Below are 13,669 nucleotides of genomic sequence, written 5' to 3' on the forward strand. Positions count from 1 at the left end.
TTTTTTTTTCGTTTTGGTCTATCACTTCCCATTAGTCAAGATCAGGATTAGCTGTCCCTGAGACTGTGAAGGTACATACTTCTTTAGCCCTTTACTCTTCTTCTGCTACTCACTGTGCTTGCCACTTACTGGATTCACTTAAGGAGTGACCAAGGATGGCAAATATTTGGAGCCTGTTCTGCTTCAATTCCTGCCTCCTGAGCCCAACGAAGATATCACTAGTTGAATATGAAGTATTTTTGAGCCTGGATTTTGCTTCGGAATCCTTCTCAACAGTGCCCTTAGGGTGTCCTGGTTAAAGGTGCAGGCTCTAAAGTGGTATAGACCACTCTTCAAAACCCACTAGCTTCACTGTGTATTCACTGAATGACTTTGGGCAAATTATTTCTCTCTCTCTGCCTGAGTGTCGTCCTCTGTGAAATGGCTATATTTCATAGGGTTGTTGTGAGGATTAAGTGAGATGATGCATATAAAGTGCTGAGTATCGCGCCTGGCAGATACCTATAGTGGCTACCAAGTGACATCACAGAAAACGGCGGAGTCAGGAGCGCCAAGAATTGGTCCCTCCACTGAAGCAGCCATTAAGCTGGCAAAATCTGTCAGGGTCAACTTGTTCTGAACTCTAGACTCTAATACAAAAAAACTTATAGTTGTTAGGGGAATGCTTAATGAGGAAAGAGGCTGCTAAATTTTGACATACATGAAAATCTGTTAGGTCACTGGCTGACCACTGAGAGAACGGAAGAGAGACTTCAGTGACCACATTCAGCAAGGAACGCAGTCATTGCAAAACTAGTTTAGAAAAGTTACTAGACAAATGGATGATTGCAGCCCTCAACAAGCAACAACAGCGTACCCTGATGAGAAGGGAGAATATGATTTCCAGAGTCACCACATTATAATACTGAAAATGTTTTCAACAAAAATTAGACATACAAAATAGGAAAGTATGGCCTATTCACAGGGAGAAAGAAAAAATTGACAGAAACTGTCCCTAAGGAAGGCCAGCTGGAAGTTGGCATACAGTCACTGAATGTTGGCATCCTGGAATTTAGCATAACTATTAAAAGAAAATGTGGTTGCTTATTACGGGAAATACCATACTTTCTTTTGGTTTTATGTTGTATTACGAGTATTATAAATATTTTGCCCATTTCTCTTAGTGGAAGTTACCATTAGGGGAAAAATGACCAGTTTGCACCTGAGAAAAATTAAAATTGAGAAAATTTTACTTTTATATCTGGCCTTAAAAATATACACACTCTCACCATTCCATTGATTTTTAAAAAAAGTTTTTATTGGAGTATAGTTGATTTACAATGTTATGTTAGTTTCAGGTGTACGGCAAAGTGAATCAGTTTTACATATACATATATCCACTCTTTTTTAGATCCTTTTCCCATATAGGCCATTACAGAGTATTGAGTAGAGTTTCCTGTGCTATACAGTAGGTCCTTATTAGTTACCTATTTTATATCCATTGATTTTTTAATGCTCACATAAATGAATAAAATTAGACGACATTTTCTGTATTTTAAGTTAATCACTCATTAAAGACATATTTGAATTTAACACATTCATTATTCTTGCTTGAAGCATAGCGTATTTGGTATGACAGAAAATAATGCCTTTATACCATAATCTTTCCCTCTCCTTGGCTACTCAGACATGGTACATTCTTTTCTTTCCCTTCAAATACTACTGGTGTTGCATCTAAACAAAAGTTTAGATTGACTGCGGAATTGGCTGTCGACATGTTAAATTAAGAGCCAGAATTCCAAGTTACACCCAGACCAGGTTACAAAAAGCCTAATTTGTGTCCTGAGAGATCCAGTTGAACAGCAGTGAGCAGACTGGCTACCCTTCACTAAGTGACCCTCTGGTCTCCGTTTGGGTCTGAAGCAGTGGCAGTAGAGTTGTACCTCTGAGAACGCAGAGTCTTCATTCACACAGGTCAGAGCCCTGGCTTGGGACTGAACATAGAAGGATGCAGTGGAGGCAGAAGCAATTGTTCCCCCAGCTTCCTTCTAGAAGAGGAGTTTGCTGGTGAGAAAGATGAGCAGGATCTGAATGACATCTCTCATGGGGCTGAGGAAGGCTCTGTTGGCCGAGCTTTTGGCTGTGGTTTGGGTTGTGGTTAGCTTGTGGGTTGTGGTTAGTTTGTGGGTTGGAGTTGTGGTTAGTTTGTGGGTCGGGGTTGTGGTTAGTTTGTGGGTCGGGGTTGTGGTTAGTTTGTGGGTTGTGGTTAGTTTGTGGGTCGGGGTTGTGGTTAGTTTGTGGGTTGTGGTTAGTTTGTGGGTCGGGGTTGTGTTTAGTTTGTGGGTCGGGGTTGTGTTTAGTTTGTGGGTCGGGGTTGTGGTTAGTTTGTGGGTCGGGCTTGTGGTTAGTTTATGGGTCGGGGTTGTGTTTAGTTTGTGGGTCGGGCTTGTGGTTAGTTTGTGGGTCGGGGTTGTGTTTAGTTTGTGGGTCGGGGTTGTGTTTAGTTTGTGGGTCGGGGTTGTGTTTAGTTTGTGGGTCGGGCTTGTGGTTAGTTTGTGGGTCGGGGTTGTGGTTAGTTTGTGGGTCGGGGTTGTGTTTAGTTTGTGGGTCGGGATTGTGTTTAGTTTGTGGGTCGGGCTTGTGGTTAGTTTGTGGGTCGGGGTTGTGTTTAGTTTGTGGGTCGGGCTTGTGGTTAGTTTGTGGGTCGGGGTTGTGTTTAGTTTGTGGGTCGGGGTTGTGTTTAGTTTGTGGGTTGGGCTTGTTAGTTTGTGGGTTGGGCTTGTGGTTAGTTTGTGGGTTGGGCTTGTGGTTAGTTTGTGGGTCGGGGTTGTGTTTAGTTTGTGGGTCGGGGTTGTGTTTAGTTTGTGGGTTGGGCTTGTGGTTAGTTTGTGGGTCGGGGTTGTGGTTAGCTTGTGGGCTGGGATTGGGGTTGTGGTTGTGGTTGGCTTGATTGTGGAGATCTTGGTGGTCAAGTTTGAGGTTGTCCCTGGGAAAAAAAATGGCATCAGGACCTCTTTTGGGTGGCGAGTGGGCACTAGAGAAACTAGGCTAATGTGACGGAATGCTGGAGCCAGAGTTCATGGGCAGAATTCAGTGAACACTTCGCAAGGGCCAAGTGTGTGTAGAGGAGGGGAAACTAGGGGTACAGAATGTTAAGGAACAAAAAATAAAAAACACTCTGACCTTAAGATCTATGGAAGAAGGAATTTATACTGAACTTACATAACTATTGAATTTGCTGTTGGGAAGGCAGTCTGCCTTCAAATGTCCTCATGTCCTTAATATTATATTCGATCAATCAGTGCAAATATGATCCAGAGTGGTACAATTTTATTTTATTTTTTTTGCTAATTTCAAAGTTTCCATGTAAAGGTTATAAGAACTAGACACCATTCAGACTTGAGGATGGCTGACTCTGCTTTAAAGGAAGTGGAAGGAGGCCCTGTCCAAATGCTTGAATCCCTTTTTGTGGTGTCTGAGGCATTGGTCATTTTCACAGGCAGTGATCTGACCACATGTTGGTTCTCTGAGGTTGCCTTGCAGAGAAGCAGAGAAAGCCAGGCCTACATCCCTGGGGGGTTATCTGATCCTGGAAAACTGGAGCTTGGCAATGATACTTCCAAGGGTCTGAGTGAACCACAGAGGGGACTATAGGATGAAGAAGGGAAATGCCAAGTGATTTGCACAGACCTGTGCATTCTGCCCACTTTCACGGTGCCTTCCAGCTCTGTGGCATTGTCTTATCTCATTTAGCATTTCCTCAGGGCAAATGTTTCTCTAGGACACCACTGAGCCCTGAACAGAACCACTTCTGAACAGAACCACTTTCTTCTTTTTTAAAATCTGGATTTTATTAGCATGGAACTAAGGAGTCCTGACTAGAGACCAACTTTTTTTTTTTTTTTTCCTTTCCTAGCATCTATATGAGTGTTCATTTCAAAAATGTCCTGGAGAAAGAAAATAACATCCCAAACTTTTCACAGAGGGGAAGCCACCAAGGAAACAGTTAAGGCTTTCATATAATAGTTTCATTAGGCATAATCACTTTAATATTTGTTGTTGAAAATAGATACGCCTTTTATCACATTTGCAATGCTTGACTGACAGGAAAATGTGCAGCGTACTAGATGTATTTCAGTGTTTGGGGGCTCACGAGGAAGACCTGTTATCTGGACACTGAGAAAGACTAATGTGACTTCTTCTCGGTTGAAGCTTGTATTTAAAAACTTCATTGAAAAAAAAAAAAAAGATTGTCTTTATAGTTTTAAAGTAAGTTTAAGAAAAGTCGAGAAAAGTATAAGATGTGGAATTTGAGTCCTAGTTTTGCCATTTACTGTCTGTGTGGCCTTGGGCAAATTACCTATCTTCTCTGAACCTCAGTTTCTTGAATTTGTTTTTGCTTGCGAGAGAGAGATAAGAGAGAAGGAAGGGTGCAGAGAAGGGAGAAGGGCAGGGAGCCTCAGCATGGTTTGAAGTTGAGGACTACAGCCTGGGAAAGGCCAGTGGAAATTCCTGGTGGTTGTGCTGGAGGCCAGAGGCCACTCTGAGAACTAATGAAATTATTGGTTTTCTATGCTATCAACCCTGCTTTGTGCAAATCTCCCTTCTCATCCCTTAAACCCTTTGGTAAAGTCTGCTATACCAATGAAGGCTTTGTGTGAGGTGGTATTCTTGTGAAAATTGAGGAAGGAACCAACTTCCATATCCACATCTGTGTGGTATTGAATGGAAACAGCTCCTGAGGAAGCTGGCGTCTGGAGCCACAAGTGACCATGAGAATCGAAGGCCCCTTGGAATTGGCTTTTGTTTTCCACAGGGCACAGGATAAGGGATTGAGCTAATCTTATGTAGACCTCAAGGTTCTGGGAGACTCAACTGGTATCTGGGTGGCACATGATTACCCATGACTTTTTTCTAGGAAACCAACAAGATAATTTTCCGGGCCGATGGATTTCACTGCCAGATATGTAAATAGACTGCAGAGGAACTTACCATTTCTTTTCAGCATCGTAAAAGAAACTCTAGCCGTGTTGTGGAAATCGACTGTGAAGACTCTGTGGAGGGCAAATTGATGAGAGATGATGGTGAGGAATTCACAAGTTCAGCTCACATTGCTGCCTTCCCAGGGGACCCCAACCTCTTAGTTCCTTTTGTGCTTAAATTCTTTACAGCACAAGTAGCAGATCATTCAGTACTGGTCTGCTGTATACTGTCTTGACCAAGATCTTCCACAGTTTTGCTCCAGACAAAATCATGTCCATCCCTCTCCCCCACCAACACCAGCACCCTGAATTCCCCACAGGCTGGTATACACGGCTGGTCTTTGTTCAGGCTAGTCTTTCTGCTTGTAATACCAGTCCCAGGCACATCTGCCCACAGACTCGACAGTAGCCTCTATGAAATTGTTTCTCCTGGTTGTCATGGACCCAGACAGAGCTCCATCTGAGAGACATGCCCCTCTACTGCACTGCCTTGCTGTGAGCCTCTCCCGCCACTGGAGGGCCAGCTCTTCGAGGGCAAGTTCTGTTGTCAACAACGCCTGACACGTAGCGTCATAGGTGCTTAATGTTCATTAAATGATCTGTACAGCTTGGTCTGTTGTTCTGATATCACTGGGTCCATTATTATATCAGTCTCTTGTTCATACATTGAACAATTAATGAGAGTGCACTACATGCCAGTCACTGTGGTTAGTGCTGAGGGGACAGTGGTGAACACAGCAGGAGTGGTTCTTACCCTGGAGACTTTATACGAATAGTCAACTGACAAGGAAGTGATCGCAGTCATGATACGTGCTCTGACGAAGCAGTGGCAGTGATGAGAGTGAGTAAACGGGGAGCGGAACTTGATCTGGGGGCTCAGGGAGCGCTTTCTGAGGACGTGCTGTGTAACCTCAGTAATTATTTCTGTAGAGGCCCTGCTTCCCAACCCTCATTGTGAAGTTCGGTGAGCAGGAACCTCTTCACGTTGCCTTTTGTGCCCTACTCAGCGTAGTGGGCTTCCCCCATCGTACGTGCTGCTCCCCTCCCCTCGTCAGCCTCGCTGATCAAGGCTGCATGTGTACATCGTAAACAAGCAGAGAGGCCAGTGCATCACAGCAGGTGCGAGTGAGGAGGGGTCTGGAGACCGCACTGTTGGTGGGAATGTGCTGCTTCCATTGAAGATTGTCACCACCGTTTGGTGTTTTATCTGTTGTTGCATGGAGTGTGGAGGCCTTAAAGAGGTGAGATGAAGGGAAAACCATTGCCCTCATTAGCCCTGGCCGGCTTCTAAGGGGCTGCTGTCATCGTGAGGCTGGGTTGTAGCAGCTCCCTTTGGATTCTAGTCTTGCAGGTCGCTCTGTGGGCATAATAGCACCTCCTCCAGAGCCAGCTAGGTCCGACCAGGCCCGGGCATGGCTGGAGGGGCTGGAGTGACTTGGCAGCATCACCATCACCGCTGTCTACAGAGACTTGGTGGCAGTTCATAGTGGACATGGCCTGATGGTCAGACCTGCCCTTTCAGTACAAAATGGCAGTCTGAAAGTATAAGGACCTCTCAACATTTGGTTCTTAAAGTGAACTTGAAAATAAATCCCTAGCTGGGAGGGAAGTTTTTTGTTAAAGTCCCCAGGTGGCCTCACCTCAGAATCTGAGTGTGTCCATTTTGTGCAACAGGAAGAAGCCAGTTTTATTGTACAATCGTCACACTTTCTGCCAGCAAGCCATTTCCAAAATGAATCTATGTTTTAAAAAATGATTCTCTGTGTCATGGTGAAACCGAGTCCCCCTAAAACTGAGATCCCCTGCTGAGTTTATGATTAACCACTCTATCAAAAACTTTATTTTCTTTCTTGTCCCACTCCCCACCCCCATTCCCCTTAGGATTGAAGAGTATCAAAGAAACGGGGGGACTGAAACCAAGCAGGACCCTGGGGGCCCGCCCTCGTACAAAAGCCCCACCATGTCCCCCCATTTCTTGTTTGTAGAAAAAGGCTTTAGTCTCCTAGACCCTCCTCAAGTTCCAAAGAGTAGACTTAAGCAGTTACTAATTAGGGAAGTGAGGGAATGCAGAAACAAAGGAAAGCAGTCAAGAAATAATAATTCAGTGATAAAACAGAGTCCTAGTTCTCCTCAAGGGATACATATTAACAATCTGACACATATCTTTGAGTTGTTCTGCAGAAACTAAGACCCCTGCCCAAGTGGAGGATGGTGACTACATGGTGACCACAAGCACGTAGACCCCCAGACTGGTTGTAATCAGAAGGTTGATGATTCAGATTCCTGAAGCATCACCCTGTTACCTCACCACCACCAACCAATCAGAAGAAAGTCATGCCCCCTGCAATCTTCACCCCAAATGTGGCCTTTAAAAGACCTTCCCTGAAAGCCATCGTGGAGGCCAGGTCTTTTGAGCATGAGCCACCTGTTCTCCTTGCTTGGTGCCTGCAATAAATGCTGCACTTTCCTTCATCACAACCCGGAGTCAGTAAATTGGCTCTGCTGTGCGGCAGGTGAGTGGACCCAAGTTTGGTTTGGTAACAATGGCCGCTGAGTACCCCTCCTCCAGGCTCTTGGCTACTGGCAGCTTCTCTGCACCCCCAGTTTAGCAAGGGCTCCTGGAGGACTGCCCTGGGGGTTGGCAGAGAGGGGAACGCTCAGGTGGCCAGATGATTTCAAGACGAGTGTCTTTATTTTTAACTGTTTGCTGCTGCTGCCCCCAACCCTGCCTGGCTCTGGAGTACTGTCTGCCCCAGACTAATAGGAGTGAATTGGGTGGGAGTAGGAGGGAATATAGAGAATTTGAAGCAAACTGGGTGCCAGTGACAAGGATTCTTTTCTTGACCAAACTTTAGTCAGGCTCTGGAACCTTCTCCTAGGCCCATCTGCGCACTTCCTTGTAAAATCCAGTTTTAGCCAGAATCCTCATAAGTCAGTTTAGCAAGAACCTCCCACCCTTGATATCTGATCACCTTTATTATCTGATTGAATTCCTCATCCTCTACTATCCCCCAGATGATATCAGATCAGCTTGGCCTCCCTTAAGCAAGAATCCTGTTAGGTCAGTTTAGCCAGAGCCCCCTTACAGGTCTTGATGTTTCCTCTTAGTGATTTTCCATCCACCGAGCCCTCACCCTGTTCCTGGGCTGTAAATTCCCACTTGCCCATGTTGTATTCAGAGTTGAGACTTGTTCCATACTGAGGTCTCTTTTCTCTTATTGCGATAGTCCTGAATAAAATCTGTTTTTGTTCATTCATTCATTCGTTTTGCTTTAACTACTATCCAGCTCTGGTTTTCTTTAACACCAATTCTTTTCTGTTTATGTTGAGCATACCTGGTGTGTGTGTGTGTGTGTGTGTGTGTGTGTGTGATGTATAAACTTCTACAGATAAAGGTAGGACAAAGAACGATGAGGCAGAAAAGGAGTACAGCTACTGAATTATCCACATCATATCTGGATTGTATTTTGAGTCCTCCAAGGTCAGTATAAAACTGTACAAACATAATATGAAATTGTAAAAGCCCAAAGCAAATCATATATGGATAGGTTCTTACTGTAGCTCGACTGCAGTTATGTTCATGGAACTAGGAGATACCCATTTTGCCTCGAAGAGCTTGCTGTATGGGCTCTTCATGTGGTACAAGACGCTGCCGTTGCCATACTTGTCAGCTTTTTGCCAGGAGCCAATGACTGAGTCGTGCTGGTCCATTGCTCGCAGGACCACAGAGCTAATACTGTTATTCACAGGAACTGACACTAGGAGGAAATGAGAAGGAAACAATCAGCCATCTGTGCAGTAAGACAAGAGATGGGGGTCATGAAATCAAAATTAAGTGTGAAAAAAGAAAGTTACAAGTAGTATGTAAATATAGTGTGGTCCCATTTTTGTGAAATAAGTTGAAAAAAGTCTGGAAGGAAATACATCAAGATATTAACTATGGGGATTTCTTGGTTGTGGGGTTATAGATGGTTTTTATTTTCTTCCTAGTTCTTCTTTGTGTTTTCCAAGTTTTCTACAGGAAAAGGTGAACAAAAGAAGACCTGTACTCTGGCCCTGGTTTTGCTACATATCAGGGATGAGGTCCTGGCTGACTTTTAACCTCTTGAGCCCTGTTCCTATCTGCCAGATGAGAGTTCTGCCCTTCTCTCAGGGAGAATGGAGTATGGGGAGAGAAGGGGTGGATGCATGTGAAAGGGTCAAGTGGGCCTCCTGGGAAGTGCTTCAAGAAATAAGGGACTGTTACTGCCAAGTCAAAGCAAAGCCTATTTCCTGGTTGCAGAAATGCTGATGTTCTTGGTCTTTGTTGTTGAGAGTGAGGGAAGGGGGGGGCCTCTGAGACCCAGAGGCCCTAATCCAAGTACCTGTCAAATAACCACTTAGGGTTCCCTGACCCCCTCCACTCAGGTGAGTCTCACCTGTTGACCTAGCCCAGCATGTGCCCACAGGGACCCCACTGACACTTGTTAATTCCACCTGTTATTTTCAGCCTTCTGATGTGTAATGGGGAGGGAATTTCAAGAGACTATTTCAGTTTGTCCATTTCCTCCCTTAGAAGATCCCTTCTGAACAAATTTCTCAATGCTAGGGCCCTCTCAGCCACCCCAAATTCTTTTAAAGGCTTCTCCTTTACAAAATAAAGAAAATTGATCTTGTAGCACAATAGGATTAGACAGTCCTGGATCTGAATCCTAGCCCTAACATTTAAGACCAAGTCACTTCACCTCTGATCCTTGGTTTCTTTCCTGTTCATCATTCACTCCACAAATATTTATTGAATGCCCACTTTGCACTAGGGTTGGTTCTAGGTGTGAGGATAATGACATTATCTCTCATTGTATGGAGATCATGATACCTTATCTTGAAAGGTTCCTGGGAGACTGAAGAGAAGAATGTAAAGACTTTAATACCGGTGGGTGTTGGATAAGTTGCCATTGTTTTTCTTAGCATGAAACATTTCTCTGTTCTGTCTGTTTTTGCCAGTCAACGTTGCTGAGCCAGATTCCCCCATCCTGACTTGCTCAGCGAGAACCTGACATTTGTCCTAGATGTGTGTGCATGGTGGTGAGGTGGATGGTGATGAGTGATGGTGTCATCCAGTCATCAAGCCTGTCAGCTTTCCCCTGGGCTTGCCTTTGTCCTTTCTTCTGTTTTCCACCCCCCTCTCTGGCTTACATCTGCCTTTCATCCCTCCTAGTTATCTGTATTATCCAGATTCCTGGCCTCCATAGTCCCCTCCCTTCAGGCTTCAGCCTGATCAGACTTGCACACTCAACACTTCCATCAGGACACACACCTGTCCAAAACCTTCAAAGTGCTCTTCTAGAGCCTCTAAACGTTTCTGGTTTTATATTTCTGCTTCTGTTGCTTGCAGTACCCAGCGCATGGCTCTTATGATCCTCATAACCCAGATCACTCTGCTGTTTCCACCCCCACTCTGGGGCAGCCAGGCTTCCTCTGCTTCTGCAGACACACCTGGCTTGCCTGCCTCTGGCCTTTGTTCATATCTGGTGCCTGTCTGGAATCTTCCTTCCTTCTCATCTCACATCACATCCCCACTTACCCTCCAAGATCCTGCTGATGTCCCACCTCTGGGCTCTTTTCCTCTCACTCTTGAATCATGTAGTTTTTTTTTTTTTTTACTAGAGAGTTGAGTTAATTACATCCTGGCTTGTACTACACACTGTAGTTTCACCTATGTATCTGACCAGCCCAGTTCTGGGCACCTGGAGGGCACTAAATAACTACTCATTGATTGATTTTTAAAAAGTTGTGCATCCAGTGTTGCATAGTGCCTTAAAGCTGAAGTCTCAGGAAAAAAAGGGAAGCAAGTTAGATTTTCTTGCCCACGGAAGTAAAAAATGGAGGCAGATGCTTAGCCAGCGCAGTTGTAATATAAATACTACTACTGTATGAGTTTCTTTGACTGATACCAAGTCAGACACAGAGAACCTGTTCTAAGATATTGCCTGAGATACAGTTGTGTCTTGGAACCAGCCAAACCATTTGTACATGTCTTACCAATGTTAACACAAACCCTGAAATTTAAAAAAATTTCAATATTAAAATGAGGAGAAGCAGTTGGCCTGTGTGGGCATTTACTCAGTCTCCCCAAAAGTCCCAAGTCCCAGCAAGTTCCTATAATGACACAAGGAAATCATGGAGCCTGTTGTGTGATTCTAGGTGTGGAATCTGGTACATCACATCTCCGAGGGCATAGGATTTTGATTCTCAACTTAAATCATTCCTATAGTGAGTCAGTTTATCACAGAGCTTTAGCACATTTCTGTTCTGAGATGAAGTCACATGAAGTTTGGGGAAGTGCATGACACGTAGTAGGCATTCAGTGAGCCTTAGTTCCTCTTCTCCTTTCTCTCTGCTCTACCTGATGCCTCTGTAAATGCTGTGATGTCCCTCTCATCCAGCACGTTCCCTTTCAAGGGGTCTTATGGATCATCTTTTGATTCTTCTTTCTTCTGTCTTCCTACTTTCAGATGGCTCCTCTGCCACCCCCACCCCCAGCCCTGCACCCCTTGCATCTTCACAAGATAGGTTTCTTTTTCTTCCATTTCAACAGCATAATTCCTCACGTCGTGATGTGTTACCTTAAGTCAGAGGTCTGAGATCTCTGACCATCCAGGTCCTGCTCTGTATACAAGGTCACACACATGCCCTCCTGGTCCTCATCTTGAATCACAAGATTATCCTCCCTGCCCTGTTTAGGACAAGATCTGCTGCCTGAGGGAGTGGGACGTAGGGAGACCCACCACAGCTGAGGCACTTAGTGACAGTCCCCAAGAAAAAATAGAAAAAAGGACTAGCCAGGATGAGTGTGTGAAGGCAGACCATAGTCATTCTCCTGCTGAAGCCTGGAATCTGTAGAGCATGGGTATAGATATTACCCTGGTGTTCTCTGCAAAATTTGGTTAGAGTTCTAAGAGAGGCAGGATAACATGGTAGATGAGGAGGCAGGCTCTGAAGCTGGACGGCCTGGCTAGACAAAGCAGAACAAATCTTGGCTATTATTTAGGTTCAGATATTAGCTGTGCAACCTACTAGTGACCTTGGGTAAAACTTTAACTTTCCTGTGCTTCAGTTCTCATCTGTAAAATGGGGAAGATAATAGCATTTACCCTTAGAACAGTACTCAGCACACAGTATGGCGTCTTAGCTCTCATTACTGTAACTGAGAGGCATATAGTGTAGTGGTTAAGAGCAGGGTCTCTGAAGCTAGAATGCTCGGGTTCACATCCCAGGTCCATCATTTAAGCAGCTCTGTGACCTGAGCAAGTCACTAACATCTCTACCTCTGTTTTCTCATTGACAAACAAGGAATGACAACAGTATCTACCTAGTAGGTCATTGTGAGGACTAAATACATTAGTACATGTAAACAGCCATATTAAATTTGTTGTTATTACGAAAGTTATTCAAGAGCACTTGCCTTGACTTGTAGGTTTGACTGATCCCAAAAAGGATGTTTATAAAATATTTCTAGGCACCTCAAAGAAAAGCACTGGATTAGGAATGAAAAGACTAAGATTCAAGAGGCAGTTCTGCCACTTATTAGCTGTGAGACCCTGAGCAAGTCATTTAACTTCTCTCAGCTTCAGGCTCCTCATTTATCAGGTGGGATAGTAATACTTACCCTGTCTACCTCACCAGATTTTCCACCCATAGACTAAATGTGAACAGCGTCTCCTGGAGTTGTGCTGTATACAATCATCCATGGTGGCATTGTTTTATCAAGTGGATGGGAAAAGACTACAAACTGTGGTGCAATTTTTATCCCTTAAAATAATCAAAATGCCCCCCCCCCAATACAGACTGTTTTAAGTAAAAAAAAAAAAAAAGCCCAAATTATTTAAGTGAGAGAGCTTGCCGCAGTTGTGCTCTTGCTGGGACTCGGTTAACCTGAGTGTTGGGATATAATGACTCCCATGGCTCAGGTTCACACAGGGGACATGCAGAAATAGGAAATAGTCCCACCCAACACATCCTCTCACATGTTCTCATTCTCCCTCTTTCTGCCTCTGTGTCCCAGACGGGTCAAAAACACATGTTTTGTTTGTGTCATTGAGAGCAGGGATGGAGGGGTATGTTCTGCAATTCCGGTTTTATCTACCCTCAGAGAACAGAGGACAGCAGAGAGAATGGCTTCTACTTACCTGTGTAGACTGTATTGCTTTTATAGACGTTCGGGTTGGCATGGATTCCTGAGTAAGTGGTGTCAATGACCTTACTGAAGAACGTGCAGTTGTCATTGTGATTTATACAGCTGGCAGGAGAACACAGCAGTCCAAGGCACAGAAACAGCCCCAGTGGCAGCAGCAGGGACCTGAGGATTGCCATGGTCTTGATCTGTTTGGAAACTGCTGGGCCTGGAACTGGGTAAGAGCTACAACTCACCTGTTTATATGCTCTGGGGCTGGAACTTCTGGGTGAGGTCATACATGCAAATCTCCTGCCCACTCCTCCCTAAGATGAACTGGCTTCTGGTATTTGGCCCAAGATATCACCAGGAATGAATCTCCTTGTATCTGTCACCATGACCCTTTGCCAATTCCAGTTTTGCTCATGAAGGGGAATGTACTGATCGTGGTTTTATTTTGCCTCTCATTCACCTCAGGATCTGACATTTGAAGGAAGCTGTGAGAAGGGGTTAATACTGGCAAAGTGAAATTCAGAGTTGAGTAATTATCACATAC

The 13,669-nt window shown here is 44.5% G+C and overlaps 1 protein-coding gene across 1 annotated transcript; it reads right to left on the reverse strand.

The window, feature by feature from the left end:
- Window positions 1-1,488: 1,488 nt before the first annotated feature.
- PLET1 (placenta expressed transcript 1) lies at window positions 1,489-13,343 on the reverse strand. Its single transcript, XM_036859985.1, has 3 exons — window positions 13,130-13,343; window positions 8,518-8,719; window positions 1,489-2,376 (listed from the first exon to the last, which is right to left on the reverse strand). Exons 1-3 carry the CDS (start codon window positions 13,311-13,313, stop codon window positions 2,028-2,030), a joined length of 735 nt encoding a protein of 244 aa, XP_036715880.1. The 5' UTR covers window positions 13,314-13,343; the 3' UTR covers window positions 1,489-2,027.
- Window positions 13,344-13,669: the final 326 nt, after the last annotated feature.

Source organism: Balaenoptera musculus, chromosome 8, assembly GCF_009873245.2.
Source record: "Balaenoptera musculus isolate JJ_BM4_2016_0621 chromosome 8, mBalMus1.pri.v3, whole genome shotgun sequence".
In the NCBI taxonomy this organism is placed as follows: Eukaryota; Metazoa; Chordata; class Mammalia; order Artiodactyla; family Balaenopteridae; genus Balaenoptera; species Balaenoptera musculus.

What these genes read in the sequence shown, in the direction of transcription:
- PLET1 (XM_036859985.1), bottom strand. Translation starts at nt 13,313, where the DNA reads ATGGCAATCCTCAGGTCCCTGCTGCTGCCACTGGGGCTGTTTCTGTGC. An exon ending in AAGCAATACAGTCTACACAG is followed by an intron (nt 8,720 to 13,129) that starts GTAAGTAGAAGC and finishes ATTTCCTCCTAG; the next exon opens with TGTCAGTTCCTGTGAATAAC. An exon ending in ATAACTGCAGTCGAGCTACA is followed by an intron (nt 2,377 to 8,517) that starts GTAAGAACCTAT and finishes ACTAACCACAAG; the next exon opens with CCCGACCCACAAACTAACCA.